Genomic DNA, 18,179 nt, shown 5'->3' on the forward strand with positions numbered 1-18,179 from the left:
ACATTTTCAGACAGTTATGTAAGTCTGTGTAGAATCAGACTAAATAGCCTACAGGATAGATGACTGGGATCTGAAGAGAATAATTCTGTGAAATTAAGTGATTGAACCACAGGGACATTTTGCTCCAATCCTTTCTCCACAGATCCAATGTAGAATTGATTTTGCCATCACATCACTGAACAACTGCAGTGATAAAACGTCCCATTTTTCAGCACTTACAGTATTTTAGAATCATATTTGGAAGAAAACATAGCTGGGATAAAAGCAAACACCATTCATTATAGCACCAGTATTTATTTAAGGGTGCAATCAGTTCAATGCAGTTTGTCTCTTTAGAAACATTTTGTGGAAACATCCACAAATGTTCATTCCCAAAAAGATCTGTATCTGTTTTAAAATCTTGAATTCCCAGGAGTAATCAAGGTTACAGTAACAACTATATAGATTGTAGTTATTTTGCATTGAGAGTCAGTAAAATATTAGGATCTGAGCTTTGAAAAGTTAATTAAAGGCACTCTGTGTTGGTTTGGAAAATGTTTGGCTTTAAAGATTTGCAGTGGTACAGTAGTATCAATGCATTGAAGCAATGCATGTTAAAATAATATGCTGTCAGAATAATTTTAATTTGTAACATTCAGTAAGAATTCAAGTCTAGTTAAGTCACAAGTCATTGGTGTTAAAGTCCAAATGAAAGTCTTTTTTGATTTTGTCGAGTTTCCATCAAAGTTTTGAGTTCAGGTAATGTGACTCGAGTCCACACCTCTGAAATTTGGGGAAATTCAGGGAGTGAAAGGGGTCACACTGAAGGCGTTGAAAATTTAAAATGACTCATACTGTATGGATTGTTGTATGATGGTCTATAGTGAATTATTCTGTAGTAACGCCTGCAAGTTCGACAGCAGTCATGGTACATATAAGGTACTGGGAAAACTCTTTGATGTGACTGTGACAGGTTATATAATGCTGAGCTACCTGCGCCTGAGTCCAGGAGATATTCGTCTTAACTTGAGCAGAGCCAGGAGAGGCCAGAGGGGACCTAAGCTCTTTAGTTGATAGTCCACTCCATACTGTGGTGTTCATCAAGAGCGAGCAGGACAGATGGAGGTTTCAGTCAGAGAAAAATCAGAGTGCGTCTCTGCAGACAGAGACAGCCAGAACATCCCAGAGGAGTGGCACAGTCTGCCTACCAGTAAGTGCAGCTGAACCCACTGAAGAAGATTGCTCTCATTTTGTGGGATTTCGTCTCTTTCCATTTTCTCCAGCTTGTTGTCAAGTAGTGTGATTTTGTGAGCATAAAAACCAAACCGTATTACCTCAAAATCTGCCTTTGTAGAGCACACCCTGTCCCTTCCAAAGGACCCAAAACGGGGGAGTATACAGCGTTCCCTTTTAAAATTCCTGCAGCTGTCATTAAACAGGACTAACAGATATGTCCTTGAATCCCCACTGTGCAGTTATTACAGAAAATAGTCACCCCACCCCCCAAAAAAGCTGCTGCCTGTCACCCTCTATCACCTTGCCTGCAACACTGTTTCTTAATTAGCAGACAAAGTGGGAAAACAGATAAAGTGGAAAATCCCACACCGAGGGTTCCTCTGTGCTCTGCAGAGACACGGCTCGGTATAGAAAACATGTCTGATGCTTCAGACAACACATCCAATCAAAGATACAGCATTAGTCACATATAACAATTACCAATTCAATATCTTCTATCGTCCAAAAGTCTTTTTCAGTTTGATAGCTGCCATGCTTTCTCATAGATTTTTTTTTTTTACATGTTGGTATTTTGAATGAATCAACTCATAGATCCTGTTCATAAAATACAGCCTGACTCTGGCTTATGAAACTGAGGCAGTCCCTGGAGCACCACTGCTCTCTGGTGGAGCAACGCAGACTACTGCACATTGTTAAACGTGTACACACTGCTGCTGGAAGAGTTTATTGCATAATCGATTAGCTGAAACTGGCACTCACTAACGATTTTAGTGATCGTTTAACCACTTAAAGAGACGGTTCATTCGCTGATCCAGTGTTTTCCTTTGGCTGTGTAGGTGTCCCTGTGCTTGTCTCCACTTACTCTGTAATCATTTTATTACACAATAAAAAACAAATAAAGGGACAGTTCGCCACAAAATCCAAAATACACGTTAAAAAGCCCTAGCTCAGAGGTTGTTTTGTCCGACAAACAGTCCAACCCAAAGATTTTTGATTCATATTAATATAAAACAATGAAGAGCAGCAAAAAAAGCAGCAGAAATTCCTGAATTCATCTTCACTCCTCCATGTAAACTGTTTTGTGTCTTACTTATTATTCATTCACCCATTTCAATGTTTATAATTTTTTTATATATAACTTTTGCTTGCTGTGAGTACAATATGGGGGACTCGATCTTGTATATCGTTGTGCAACCCTCTGTTGTAGTATGATAATTAAATTCACTTCATAACCTTGTAAATTCCTCACATTTAAGATGCTGCATAGTCTCCCACAATGTATGACAGTTAAATCGATTATCAAAATAGTCCATGAATTTTGTGTTGACGAGCCATTTCAGATCCACTCACATTTATGCAAAGGTTCAAGCAGAGTTTATCAAAGCATTCATTATGTGCCCTCTGGGATTATTTAAGCACGTCACAACAGATGTTGCAGTATTATGCAGCCCTGTGAGTTTTTCACCAGTTGCTCTGACATTCTTCCTGTGCTTTTTCTGTTGGACTGTCTCTGGATTCAACCAAGATCACCCAAATTGTGATTCTGCCTCCTCCTGCTTCTATCACACAGCCTTGAGCTCCTTGTGGCCCTTGGGGAAACCTTGTAGACATCAGCACATTTTAGAGAAGACTTTGATTCGACAAAGTCTGCGCAGCGGAGCCATTTTTTAAACTCAGTGAATGAAAGTCATTCACAATATCAGACAAAACGTTGTAGTTTATTTACATATCTGTAGTTTTATTATAAAAGCTGTCATACATATACAGCATTGAAAAGTAGCTGATGACAGAACACATGGTACATGTACTGTATGTGGTGGTAAAAGTCAGTATGGCACATGAATCCTTAACAGCATGAAGTTACATACATGCCTTTTTAGTGTGTTCCCTGAGGCGGTATTTTCTCGTGAATGTTTTGCCGCACCTCGGACACGTGAACGGCCGCTCTCCCGTGTGAACCATCATGTGTTTTTTCAGCTCATTGTTCAGTCTAAAGGCTTTGCTGCAAACCTCGCACACGAACGGCCTCAACTGTATATGTTTGGCTCTACGGTGAGCAATCAGATGGGATTCCCTCTTGTAACACACGCCGCAGTCATCACACTTGAACGGCCTTTCCTCTGTATGTTGAATCATGTGAAGCTTGAGCTGAGCTGCGCTCGGCCAGCCTTTCCCGCAGGTGTCACAGAGGTACGGCTCTTGCCCCGTGTGTTTATACAAATGCCATTTCAGGTACGTCTTTTGATAGAATTTCTTCCCGCACACTGGGCATGGGTAACCATCTGTGTGCCTCACCATGTGCGCTCTCAGGTAGTCTTTTGTACTGAACTGTTTCCCGCAGTATGAACACACATGAGGCGGCCGATCTCTGTGTTTTCTCTGGTGCAGAATCAGATGAGCGAGAAATTTGAAGCTCTGCCCGCATGTTTCACACACGCGTGGTGTCGCGCTCGCGGTATGTAGTTTTTCATGATCGTTCAGCAGTCCTGGCTTTGTGTAACACTTCTTGCAGGCAGCGCACTGGTACAGTTTTTTGTTTTGCTGATGTCGAACCAATTCGCACAACCTCACAAAAGTTCTCTTGCACAAAGGGCAGGGGTATGAGCCTGTGACTTTATGTGAGTTGGAATAATGTTTTTTCATGAGGACAATTTTAGAAAAGTTCTTCTCACACATGGTGCACTTGATGGTTTGAGATTTAACCTGGGAGCCATCTGCCTGGTCCATGGAGTTTGGAATTTTTGCAGTTTCAATCTCCTTTTTTTCAGAGCTTCCGTCGGTATTGTCAGCTGATCGGAAATTACATGCAGTGATAACAAAATGGTTCTTATTTGTTCGCCTTTTCCTTTGAGGAGATCCTTTGGAACATTTGCTCTGATGCTTCTCGAATCTCTTGTAGTAAGTGAAACTCTGGCCACATTCCTGACACGTCAGAGGTGATTTACACGTCCGCGTAGCCTCTGAGTTGGCAGGTGCATCTGTGATTGCTGGGACCTGACCTACACCGCTTGAAACAACTGTATCCTCCTGATTCTTTATAGTTGTGTTGTTCGAGGAATTGTCCTTTGAATGCTGGTTTAAAACATTGCATTTACCTTGGTGTGTCTCGCAATCCTCAGAGTTATCAAAGTCTTTCCCACAGTTGGAACAAAGGTACGGACTCTGCTCAGTGTGGCATCTCATGTGCCTCATTAGGTCAGTAGAGCAGGTAAAAGTTTTCCCACATGTGGAGCATTGTTTGACACGGCTGCTTCTTTTACACGTTCGTTCCTGAGGAGAGTCCAGAGGTACTGATTCCTTGGGTACAGCATTTGAAGGCCCGGTTTCAGTTTCACTGGGGAGAGACTCATTGGTCATATCAACAAGGTTTGGTCTGGACTGAGGATCTAAGCTTATAGAAGATTGTGGGTCCGTTGCTGCTTGTCGTTTTCTACCGACCACGCAATTCCTCTGGTGTTTGTCAAAGTTCTTGCGGTACGTGAAAACCTTGCCACAAACAGGACAAACAAGACTATAGTCATCGTTTGACTGCAAAAAGTTCGGAGGACTCTTCAAATTTAACGGATAATTGGATGGAAGCCCAGCCTCGCTTCTAGAAGCATTATTCACTATACAAGTCTTTGGTTTAGGATGTAAATTTATCTTCTCAAAGAAGCTACTTCGGCTAGCAGAATTTGTGTGACTCATTCTGTTGGTAGAGCCGCCGCTGTGTGTTGTCTTGTGTTTCTTCAGTTTGTTCAGGGAACTGAAGTCTTGGCCACAAACAAGACACTTGAAGGCTTTTGAGGATGTCCTACTGCTAGTTTTCAAACGGTGAAGCCATTTTTTGTCCATGCTGTCTTCGTCATTAGACTCACTTTCATCAAAAGGTTGAAGTATGACTTCAACAGAGGCTCCCTGATCTTCAGTCAGGTCATCGACATGCTGCTGTCCGTTTCTTGCTACATTCCTCATTGACTGTGAATTTATTCCCTTAAAGTTTTCTTTCTGCCACTCCTGTGAGGCACACGTAGATCCAGATTTTGCAAGTGCGTCTCCTTCGTCACTGTCCACTTTTGGTAGGAGATAGGACAGACTGGAAAGGATGCAATCATCAGTGCTAGAAGGAAACGCTGGAGAAAAAAAAGACAAGCAAAACACAAATTATGTTCAGTATGAGAGAAATGAAGAATACAAAGTTTAATCAGGAATTTGTGTGAAAAATCCTTTAAGCTTTACCTTGTGGAACTTTGTGCCCATGATGTTTGTGATGCTGAATGAGTGTGTTGAGGGGCTCAGGTTGATTCATGAAGTCTACACACTCTTTCAAGATAGAAGGGGAGAGACTGAGCCAAAGGGAAGTCTGGAAATAGAACAGAACAGTTCAAATCAATATCAGATATTATTACATTCAAACTACATCCTCCTACATCTCAGGCTTTATGTTGTCATAAGCCCTATTTGCACAGGACCAGTATTACCTGGGGAGCTTTAGTCATTTTTAAGGATTGTGAATATGCAAATATGCCTGTATTGTCAGTAATGTCAGTAATTTTAAAATAAAAATTTGCCACGTAATTCAGCATTTCTGTAATTTGGGTTTGTAATCTTTAATCTGTTTTCTAATGGCAAACAACTGAACAAATATGAAATTTGATTGTGGCTCATAATATGCTGAACTGCAGTTAACAGCTGTGTTGTGAGATTAGCCAGACTGATGTTTAAAATGAGTGCTTATGGCAGACTAGTTTAACTGCAAATGTGTATTTAAGCTTGTAACACATGCAGGCAAAACAACTCTATATTATTAATGCAGCTGCTGAGGAACAGAAGCTCCGCTTGATGTAACGCAGAGCCTTCACTCATCTGGGGACAAATCCGGGAATGAGTAAATTTTAGCAACATACAGACTCTGTTTATCCCGTGCGAATGTACTGCACAAAACACAGGCGTGGGTATACTAGTCCCATGCAAATAGGGCTGCAAACAGTACTTTTTAATTTCCTTTTGTACTTCTGCATCACTTAATGTTTTTCTACATTTCCCAAAATGTCTCTCAACATCTCAAATAGAAGGGGAAAATTATGGGGATGAGGGATTGCAAATTCTTCTTTCTCTTCCAGTAACCACAATTATATGCTTCAATATAAATATTATCACTTCACAAGTTAATAAAAGCAGGGAAACGATACCCACTGGATATCTCATATCCAATATAACGCTGATTCCACACAAAGTTTTGCAAGAAGGTAACAAAACAAATTTTGCTGCAACCTTCCAGCGCACCACTGCATTACTGAATTTTCTATTAATCAACAGAGCAAAGGTATAAAGTTACAATTATCACACTCTAACATTTAATTGTTTCTGTGTTTACCTACAAGCATATTGCTAACACACTAAATACAATTAATAGCTGCAATTGCATACATGAAACTGTTACATATCTATAGCTTTTTTTAAAAAATAATTTATTATTTCTTTGTATGTTGCAGGATTGTTGTTTCTTATGTACTTACTTGTTCGAGGTTTGGAACAGGCAGCAGCTTCTGGAGATTGAGGAGAAATTTTCTCATCAGAGTCTGAAGAGCTGAGTCATATTTAGGGCCAAACACTGTTGGGAAGATTTTCTAAAGAATAAAGAGAAAAGCATTCATTATATTTAACAAACTAATGTTGTGCAGCAGGAACCCCTTTGATGCCACTGCAGATCTTGAGCCTTACATTCAAGCTATTATCTGATTAATAATGAATGCAATAATGATAATATATGATAGAGAAGGAGCCAACTCACCTGATAAAAGATATCCCTCTGACAATGATCATCCACAAGAGTGTGAACAAGCTTCAAGAAGTTTGTCACTGATGCTTTTACCTCAGAACTGGAAGTCTTAAAAAAGCAAATAAAGAAGCACATAAATAAATGAAAACGACACAAAGATTGAATGACATTTAAGAAGAGCACTGACCTCTTTATCCTGGTTTGAGATATAGGTGTTTATTCTGCTCAGGTGAGGCTGAATGGCGTGTGAGCTGGCCAAATTATCATTGCGGCACAACTCTAGCACCACCTGGTGGCATAAGGAGAGACAGAACAATTTAGTAACGCCTTTATCTGACAACATTTTGTCACATGTAGAGGTGTGGCCCTGCGTAGCCCAGCACATCAACTGAGAACTGTCATGACAGATGTGCTCCGTTCACCTGGTAGTTATCTGTGAAGAGGACTGCATTAAGCCACGTTAAGTCAGATTCCAAACTATAGAGAGCATGAAATGTTCGGTTCAAAGGGAACTGTGAACTGTGTAAGGAAGAACTGAGTTGTTCATCCCCTTGCTAGAAGTTAACAGGTAAGACTACCCATCAATCATTGCCCCAAAAACAAACAATGGAGCTCTCAGAAGTTTTTACAAATAGATATAGAATAGTTTATCTATAACATCTATGATGTTATATGTATCTGGAAGTATTATCATATAAAAGTCAGAATTATCAAGGACGACATCATATAAATATTACCTAATAATAATCAACATATACCATTACAAAACCTCTTTTATTGAAATGTATCCAACTTGTGAATAAATGGGATTTGATTAACCAGATTTGATTTACCAGATGTACAGTGCCATTCCTAAAGAGATTAATATTGTTCAGCTTTACAGATTATTATGTAATTTTATATTATTAATATTGTATGATATGTCGGTTACATAATAATCTGTAAATCTGCATAACATGATCATCTCAAAGTTGAACCTCACAGTTGCACAAGTACTTGCGTAACTTCACTAAGTTTACAATCCACAGCTGCAGTAAGTGCCTCTCCCACATCTCTCATCTCAAAATCATATTGCACCCTCCGGTTAGTACTTCCTCCACAAAAGAAAAATAATTGTGAAGGAAGCATTCGGATTCTGTGCTTTAGTAAAATTACTAATACCACACTGTAGATATATGTTACAAGTGAAGGTCCTGCATTGAACATGTTACTTTGTAGTACAGTATGTAAGTATAACCAATAAAATGTACTTAAACATAAGTAAAAGTACTCAATACAGAAAAAATGTCCTCTATGACTGTCATACTAATATAAGAGGATTATTATTACTTGTGTTGGTTGACTTATTTTTGAACTATTCTGAAAAGAACTGAGAAATGCTGCCACTAGGCCTGTAATGTAACCAATTTTATTGGATTATATGTTGTCCCAAAAATAAGTGCAATAAAAAATATTATTGTAATTTTAAGACATTTTTGTGCCACATGTAATGATACATACATACACACGTGAATGATCACTCTGGAAGAACTGCACAGTTCCCGCTGTCTCAAAAAAGCCAAGAACACTATAATGACACTAATGACACTTCACACCCTGGTCACTCCCTGTCTGAACTGTTGCCATCAGGCAGACGGTACAGATCAATCAGAACGAGGACAAACAGATTCAGAGACAGCTTCTACCCCACAGCAATAACCACACTCAATAAAGCCAAAATGTAATACATGCTGCTAGTGCAATAAGGGATTGTGCAATCAAGAGATGACAGAATGCATGGTTGTGTGTTTGTTCTTTGTTATATCTTATTTATTTTAATACTGTTTGTTTTAGCTACCTATTTATTTTAGTTTTAAATATATTCTATTCTATTCTATAATATAATAGCTTAATAAAGCAAAAACACCCTTTCACAGAGCAACAAGCTTTTAATTCTTAAAGATATCCAGAAAAAAATATCCTGAATAAAAATAAAAACACAACCATAACAACAGCCAATATTGAGGTTAGCAAAAGTTACTGAGGTGATGGCAATACATCTTTTGATAAGTCAATAATTACAACCTCATTCACATCAGGCCGAGCCATCACAATCACACAGAGAGAAAGGTGGCACCTTCACAGTGCTTGTTTTGTCCAACTAATAGTGCAAAATTCATTAATTTGATTTAAATTATTAAAAACTAAAAGAAAAGCTGCAACTGCGAAGATGGAACCATGTAGTGTTATCAAAACAGTTGCAAATTAATTCAGATTTAATAATCTGTCAGTGGATTTATCAAATAACCATCACAGCTGTGCTTTTGGAGTAAAAGTAGAGTAGGGCACGGGAAGAAAATACTCAAGTAAAGTACAAGTAACTAAAAATGTGCAGCATTTGAGTAAATGAACTTTGGCGCATTCCATCACTGGTATTCACAGAGTTAATAAGACATGTAGCATGTTATTCTCACCTTTGCACGGAGGCCCAGGACTAGTTGTACTCTCTCAGTGTAGGTGAGCAGTTCAGGGACCGTCTCCAGCACTGTGGTGATGAACTCCTCCAGCAGACCGTAATACACCACAGCTCCCTGCTCCACTATCTCCCACAGAGCTGCACACACCAGCTGCAGAGGCGGGACGATGAGACGGAGCGAGGACAGGGGAAGGAAGCCTGGAGGAAACAAACAATAAAACTGTAAGGTTTTCAGACCCAACCTACCGCTACAGTTAAAATAAACGACACATTTATTGCAGTGTTATCCTGCTAACATTAGCCTTGAAGTTCTCCCAAAGCATCACTTTGTAACGTTATCCTCGTATCAACCCGGCATATGCGGAGTTTAAGTTGAGTGTTGGACACTCACCATGGTCCGTTAATATCTTGCTCATTTCGGTGTTCGGGACATAATAATTTTAGCAATGAAAACAGGTATTCGCTAACATCGAAGCGTCTGACTATGGAACATGGAAGCCACGTCTGACGCATCCCACTTCTCTTTTTAGAAGGGAACTCTTGATTTGCGAAATTCTCGCGAGGCTTGTACGGTTTGTTTCTTTATTGCACATATTCTACAAACGTATTGTGTTTTATGGTGTGATAAATATCTGGAAAATTTTAGGAATAAAAAAATCAGTTGGTTAGGGTTAGGAAAATATCATGATTTCGGTTAAAATATTCACTCTCGCGATATCCTTCGCGGGTGTGGGTATCCCTTCTGGATATTAACATCCAACTTCTCTTTGGGAAGTATACGCATTACGTCGTTACGTACAAACGTACAGGGCTGAGGCACAATGAAAAACCAGGACCTTATCTGAAGGATATTTGATCACAAAAACAAACCTCGAAATGTCTGTTACAAACTTCTCCACTGATGCCTCTCAAAACATAAGGAAGGACATTGAAATTGATCACTGTTTCTGTGAAACTGATTTTGGAGCTGTCTTTAAATTTTTTTGGAAAGAAATTGGCCTTTACATCCCTTGTAGCGTAACAACAGAACAAAAACAGTATTACATTTTCTATTATCTTTGCAATTTTTCACATTCATAAACGTACTTTTTGAAATAGAAAACCTTTGTTTTCAAGAAATGCAACAATACATGCAAAGTATTGAACACTCTACAAACCCCAACAGTCTTGTGTCTGAACTGCTGAACCTCTTTTTTCTTTTCTTTTTCCTTTCTTTTTAATATAATAATAGTAATAATAATACTTTATTTATAGTTTAATAATTTTCTTAATGTAGAACCTTTAAAAGCAGTTTAAAAATGTGCTCCAATAAACAAAGCAATAGCAAGATACCCAAATAAGTAATGTAATAACAAAAAGCCAAACAATGTGGCCAAACAAAAGCAAGAAAAAGTTTTCCTAAAACTGAGGTAAAAGTTAAACACAAAGCAAAATACACTTAAACATAGTCAAAATAAGACAGAGCAAGAGAGAACAATAAAAACAAGAAAAAACATGTAATATAAATAGAGTGGAAACTTTTTTATATAGAAATCATATCTGTCCAATTGAAAGAGGTCATTATGAGCTGTTGATGACTATAACTGATTTTTTCTTTCTCCTTATTTCTCATGCAGATTACCATCTAATTGACATTTGGATATTTATTACATGCATAAAGCAAGGGAAAATACAGTACACCTGTTTCAAACCCTTTTCACATTACCTCTACAAATCACAGCACTATGTATAATTAAAAAAAACACTATCATACAGTACTGTGTATAAATATGGCTTAGTCTAGTTTTGCTGCTGCATCTCGTTAGCTATTTTTTTGCAGTTTGTCATGAGCTTTGAGCAGATTGTTTTTCAATAAGAGAAAATGACTTTACTTTCCCATCATGATTTAATGTGCAGTAACACCAGCCTCAGTTAGCCAGCCAGTATTTCAATCACTGTAACTGTGATCACTATTAGTGATTTCTACTGTAAATAGAAATAAGGGGAAAAGGAATAAAGAGACAACACCTCATAATGTCGATATAAATAAAGAGAAATAAAAAGAATAAAAAACAGATTAAAATTATGCATAAATTGCTGTTTATTATTGTTCAGATTTATAATAAAAATAGTTACATAAGGTCTTCTTTTAGTGACATACAGTTCTTATAACAACGTACCTGCCCTTTATCAAGCACAGAAGGCATCGTTGATGACAAACATTTGGATTTGTGAAGAAAGAGTCACACTTAGGCTTTGTTTATCATTTGCTTAGTGTGCTTTGTGTAAAGTCACGTGTCACTAAGTTACCAAATCACACCACTAGATGGCAGGATTGTAATGTGGGATAAGCTCTGCAGCTCTGAAGTGGAGTAGCCTCCTTCACCTGGCACTGCAACAATCCCAGTATTTTGTGTGCTTTTGGAAACTTTTGTATAGTAACTATGAGTGCTGGACATAATGTATGATTACATTATACCTCTAAGTCAAAGTGACAGTACTGTTTGACAGAAGAATGTTAGTCCTGTGTAGAACATATGATGCATTATAAGCATAACCTTCATACAAAGTGTTACTGGTTCTTGCTTCAAAGCAAAATCAGGCATGTGCCCGTACGGTTTCAAGATTTTTAAAAACACTAAGAGAGATGCTCTATATGACAACAATGGCGCTCGAAAAAGATGTTGATACTAGTTGTTATCCGTTAGAAACAACCATATTGTAAACATATTCGTATAGTTTTAGCAAATCAAGAAGACAGACAGCTTCTGAAGTTTCATGGTTTTTCAGTTACAATGACTGATTTGGTCAATTTAAACAAAATATCAGGTATCACATGATATGTTTTTTTAATTAGGAATTCAAATCCAACAGTGGGATTCAATTAATCAATGAGATGTCAACTGTCAAATTAATCCACAACTATTTTAATAATTGATTAATTATTTTGAGCCTTTTTTTCTTTTTAAGAAAAATGTCCAAATTCCAAGGAGACCAGGTGTCTGTCTTCAGATGACTTTTGTTTTCTCCAGCCTTTAATACCACTGAAGACTAACAAACCCTAAAGTAATTCTCATTTAGAAAGCTGCAGTCAGTAGATTTTTATGACTTAAATGATCAAAATTTGCCAAACTTTGTAAATAGACCAGGAATGATTGGTCAATCAATCAATTAGTTGTCAACTATTTAATTAACTGCCAATTATTTTGATAATCAATTAATGTTTAGAGTCATTTATAAGAAAAAATGTTCAAATTCTCTGAATTCAGCTTAGGATGCCACCTTGGGCTTTGGGGAAATGTGATCAAAGTTTTTCACCATTCTCTCACTAATCAGTTAATTGATAAAAATGATCGACAGGTTAACTGATAATGAAAATAAATGTTAGTTGCAGCGACATCCAGCAGAGCAGGAAACATATTGAGACAGAGCCTGACAGACAGGAGGAGAAGAGGGAATGAAAGTCAGACAGAAGTGAATTATAACAGAGATGAAAAGCGAGCAGTCATCCGTTTACAGTTTTCTGGAACTGTGGTCGCGAGCATCTTACCACAATCCCTGACGGTCTGTGACAGTCCTCTATGAACATTTCTACTGGCTTCAGTGGCTGAGCAGAATTATGTTCGCAGTGACTATTAATGTCAAGAGGGAACGACATGCACGATGACTGTTTGCAGAAGAAAAAAAAAACAAGTGGGTACATTTCTATCTCGGTTTGACATTTGTCTGTCTCCTGCTCTGTGTCCTTGTTTGAGTTCTTTTCCAAATGGATGCATCACTGTTTCACTCCTCAAGTGTTGCACTCTGTGGACTTTACATAATCACGTCACATTACTCTGCTGCCTGTCAGGAGGAGGAAGACTCAGCTTAATGCTGAAGGTGGAGCCAAGAACTGCATAAAAGATTTGCGAGGAATCATTCTCCTCACAGATTAGAATTGCGTAACGATCATTCACTTTTCCCCACAGCAAATAAGGAAAATGGGAAGGCACCGCACTTTTACCATCTAATTAATTCTCTTTTAGATTGTGTCAAGGAAACGTGGTACTGTGTGTGTGTGTGTGTGTGTGTGTGTGTGTGTGTGTGTGTGTGTAAGGCAGATAATAATGCAGAGAGAGAATGACAGATGGGAAGAGACAGAGAGATACAGGGAGAACGGGAACAGCAGATTTGTAGTGACAGGCTGCTCAGTCGGAAGTTGTAAGATTGTTTAGCCTTAAACCTGCACCACGTCCATGGAAACAACCAGTTCAAACCAGAATCCAAAATACTAAAGGAAGTAAAACACCTATTTTACTTTTTTTTTTTTACCCTCCTCTAAATGTATTCTAGTAACTGTAGTAGAAACCATGCTGCCCCTGCTTCCAACATGTGCTGAGGCTTCATAGCAACAACACTATGAGCAAACATGTCCATCAGATGTGAGTCAGAGAGGATTGGTGAACACTTCTCAGCAGCTTTGGGCGAGCTTACTGTGTCATTTTAAGTTTATTGTGACAAGTGTCAGGTATGTTGTCAAGCATAGGAAAGTAGTTTTTGAAGGCCAGGGCTGATCTCAGGATTTTATGCTGCATTAGTTAAACTTTCACGTAAAAAAAATCTCTGATACAAACTTAAAACAGTCACACAAAAAACAAACTCCAGTGAATCTGATCAAATGTTCCAAAAGTAGGGAGAGCGTAAAGGAGGGTAAAACGGGCGTAATGTGATCATTTCTATTAGATCTTGACCAAAAAAATGACAAATATGCCTCCTCTTAACTTGCCATCCCTCCTCCTCACCCAGTAGCAGACAAAGTCCTGGGGCAGAAGGGTGACTGTTAGTCTAGTCTGCCTGACTCATTGATCCTCGATCAGACTGTGCTGTGCATCGATAAATCTATAGTGCTCCATCAGTTCCGTCTTGGATCTATAATATTTTCTAAACTATTAAATCAATAGTTACAGAGGGAATTAAAGAACATACAACCAAAAGAGCTGATCAAGAGTTTGCTTGCAGTCTGTAAATGAAATTACTCAGGTTGTACTCAGTCAGTAAAAAATGATCGAATGCACAAAGAATACATCCCAAAAATCTAAAAGAAATAAAAAACCAAAACAATCTGCATTATGTTCTATAAAAAAAATCTGACTTTATATTTGCTGATACTAATATAGACCGATATATTTTATGTCATGCCAATATCAGGGCGATAATATCAGCCGACTGGTGTATCAGTCTGGTTCTACTTAAAGGATTTGGTCTTCTAAACACTACAGGCTGCTGTCATTGGAACATCCAGACTGGACAGTCTTATGTTTACATTTAAGTGTAAATCCAAAGAACATAATTGAAAGATTAATCAACAGTGAAAATAATCATTAGCTGCAGCCCTAGTTACATTTAGCTGTTTGACTATGTGAGTCAGGGCATATTACTTTGTTTACACTGTTTTTAAAAGACTACATTAATGTCTTAAATATGTGGTCAGTTAGTTTTGTAGTAAGAAGACTGAGCAGCAAGGTAGAAGAACAGTTCCATATCTAAAGGCACATTTTAATTTACTTGCTGCTAGCATTGTTCACAGTTTTTTAGATCTGTTCGCAAGCTGGTGAGTCTGCTTTCAGTTTAATATTAATTTTATTAATTAATATTCATAATCAACAGATTACTGACAATGAAATTAATGATTGGTTGCAGCCCTACTAAATTATGCGTGTTCACCCCTTCTTCACTTATGAATTACCCAAAGTGATGTGCCAAAGCACTGATCAGCACTGCCTGACACAGCAGTTACATAACCACACTACCACATGTGACCGTTTTTCCTTGCAGCCAACAAATGACCTGTCTCCTTGCTTTAATTATCTGATTCTTGTAAGAATGATCTAATTGGAAAGTGAGGCCAAAGTGGCCTCTAGCTTATCAAAATGTAGGCCCATATAAGACTTCGTACAGCAGAAGCTGATAGCAGCGTTCAGCCCTGGCACAGAACAGGACATTTTTAGATAATTCAAGGTCTATAGGCAGAATAATGTGCACTTATGGGAGTCACACTCTAATGCAGTATGTATGGCAAAGACTTTCTCTCCTTCGTCCATTAACCTCGGCCTCTCTGTTTCAAAGTATTTTTCATACATAAAAATAGCTCCTTCTCACCAGTTTCCTAAACTTTTAGCGCATATGAATGCAAGAGAGTGAAACTTTGCAGCGAGAGGAGGCAACTGAGGGCAGCCGCTGCATTGCACCGTGGTGGGAGTAAATCAAGTTCCTCTGTCCCTCATTTCAGAGAGGACTTTGATGTCACTGGAATAAGCTGCAGCTCATTGAAGGAACATCAAAGATACTCACCCCCAGCCCACGACCATTCACCGCTCCGCCGGAAACGTTATTGGAAATGCCGTGGGGTCCGATATCTTTTACATGATTAACGCCTCATTAACCGGCCATTAATGTTATCAATTACCCCAAAATGTGCTCAGTAACTTCAGGGATCAAGTGAGTGGCTATTTGGAATTTATGATGTAAAAAAAAGAATATTTAATGCTATTACTTTAGGCTGAGCTCTCTCTCATTTGAAGTATTGAGCTTTCTGATGACTGATTATAGTCCCTTTGCTGCGTTTCTTTTCTTTGATTTTAATCCCCTAAGCTCTTGTCTGTTATTATTCCCAAATTAAAAAGATGTTGGAGTTTTGCCCTCACTTCAGCTGTCCCCACTTTCTAAATCTCACAACTTTTATCATTTGTCATCAGTTTTGCAGCAGTAAGAGGGTGAAAAAATGTGGAGGACATGCACTTAATTTGTTACCCATTGGTTTAATTGGTGTATAAAAGTGAATTAATTGATGTGCATGTGACTTATGTACAAGAGAGTCATTGTTTAGTACATGCAAACTAATTATTGTGTGATTTAATGTGCATTCCTGGTGAGGGTTTAAACATTATTTTAGTTTTCGTATCCTTTAGAAGGTCTCGCTAGTCCTCCAGCCACAACTCAAAAAAAAAAATCATCTTTGATTAATCAGCTCTTATCAGCCATAGATCTCTCAACAGTTTGCTCTCAAAGAAAGTAGTTTTTCAGATAAACTTACAGTGAACTTTTCTATACAGCCTGGTTTGGGGGCTTTAAATAGCACAGTAACTCCGCATTCCAAGTCCCATACTTTTTACTTTCAGAACACACTGCAGCTGCCCTTACAAAGTACCTACTGTTGCATGCAGCACGCGTACAATTGGGATATACTTCTTCCTTATAACAATGCGTCTTGAACTTTGACCCTCTTGCTCGTACACCCACCATCACAAAGGACTGTGGGTCATAATAGCCAGAAAAGCATGCTGGCTTGCATACTGCAAAATCCAAGCAGACACAGGAGGACATCCTGGTATTTTTGGCATACTGCGCTTGACATATGTCTTGGGACACACTAAATCTTTTTCTAGCATACTAAATAGTATATTAGTGTGGGTATTGGAATGCGCAGTAAATGTTCACTATTTCAGGAGGCGTTCAACCTCTTTTAACTGCAGATACTAAGGAAACTACTACATTTGAACAACAGTAAACCTCAGTATGATGTTTCTTACAGTATACATCTCATTTTAATCAAGCATCTTAAGCACCTAGTGGTTATCATGGTAACATATACAGTTCCAGGGGCATAAATATAGGCAGTGCAGGCAATGCAGTTGCACTGGTTCCTGTGGGGTGGGGGGCTCATGGAGATCAGACTCTTCAAGAACATGTTGGGTGGAGAATGGACGCTTAAGAGCGATTTAGATTGGCACTTTGGAAATATGCCTTTGTTCAAAGAAAAGTCATTAAATTAAAAATGGCACCATTTGCTATATATATATATCCTTGAAAATGTAAACCCACCTAGTCACTAGAAATATATACTAAATTATATGCATAATCTTCATTAACTATAAAAACTATAAGTTACTATAAAAAAAAAAACTATTCAATTAAATTCATAATTTCTTATTTTCTTTGGTATTATTGTCATGTGCAGGTATGCAAAGATGACTGCTGCAATACATATGTTGATGCTGTTCAGTGTCAAGTCTCTTTTTGATCATGTGATGACATGATACAATATATCCAACACATTGTTGGTAAAATATATATGCATGTAACAGCAGCAGTGTGTATGAGTATGTGTGCTTCTTGTAGTAGGCCACTAACATATGCCCTTGCATGGTTCATTTTATTCCTTTCAGACAGACAATTTGTGCTGCCAGCTCAAAATCCACGTGAACACTTTGAGTCCACTCCCCTTCATAGGGGAGTACTGAAGGGTCAGTGCCACAATAACCTGCCTAAGGAAATATTTAAAAAAAAAAAATCATTACATAATTCATTTTATTTCCAAGTGTGTGAAGATTCATTCTTTGTAATATTTTAAATTAGTACACAGAGCTTAAAGTTCTCAGGTTCCATTTAGGCATAGAGCAATTTTAAATCCATATAATATTCGATTTAATACGTTGTACACCTTTTTACACATTGGACCACTTTTTAAAGGAAGACAGTTTAACCAAACCAGTTACAGTATTATCAGTATTTTCACTTTCTTTTGGATTTGATAAATTCTCTCATGTTTAGCTTAATTTATTGTTGGATGTTTTGCTTTATGTTTTCATAAACCTATACTCCATTCACAAGTAAAATCTTTCAGATTATTTTATATTCATTATTTAACTCTGTATGTTGATTAGACCAACAGCACATCATAACTCATTGTTTAAATTGCAAATATTATGGTTATGAAACGCCTCTACCAAG

At 38.0% G+C, this 18,179-nt stretch overlaps 2 protein-coding genes across 2 annotated transcripts in view; one reads left to right on the plus strand and one right to left on the minus strand.

Moving 5' to 3' along the window:
* LOC146317710 (phosphatase and actin regulator 1-like) overlaps positions 1-18,179 on the plus strand; it is a 66,803-nt gene that overhangs the window by 12,926 nt on the left and 35,698 nt on the right. The window lies entirely within an intron of this gene.
* Positions 2,915-9,947, minus strand: LOC146317711 (uncharacterized). Its single transcript, XM_084732226.1, has 7 exons — positions 9,823-9,947; positions 9,430-9,629; positions 7,164-7,265; positions 6,989-7,084; positions 6,714-6,824; positions 5,434-5,557; positions 2,915-5,327 (listed from the first exon to the last, which is right to left on the minus strand). Exons 1-7 carry the CDS (start codon positions 9,845-9,847, stop codon positions 3,076-3,078), a joined length of 2,910 nt encoding a protein of 969 aa, XP_084588352.1. The 5' UTR covers positions 9,848-9,947; the 3' UTR covers positions 2,915-3,075.

Source organism: Lutjanus erythropterus, chromosome 12 (assembly GCF_056507025.1).
Source record: "Lutjanus erythropterus isolate fLutEry1 chromosome 12, fLutEry1.hap2, whole genome shotgun sequence".
NCBI classification, from domain to species: Eukaryota; Metazoa; Chordata; class Actinopteri; order Lutjaniformes; family Lutjanidae; genus Lutjanus; species Lutjanus erythropterus.

Bases quoted from the DNA above. Each gene is read 5' to 3' on its own strand.
- LOC146317711 (XM_084732226.1), bottom strand. From the start codon at position 9,847: ATGAGCAAGATATTAACGGACCATG. The intron at 9,630-9,822 runs GTGAGTGTCCAA...TGTTTCCTCCAG, and splicing joins CAAGATATTAACGGACCATG to GCTTCCTTCCCCTGTCCTCG. The intron at 7,085-7,163 runs GTCAGTGCTCTT...TGCTTTTTTAAG, and splicing joins TCTCAAACCAGGATAAAGAG to ACTTCCAGTTCTGAGGTAAA.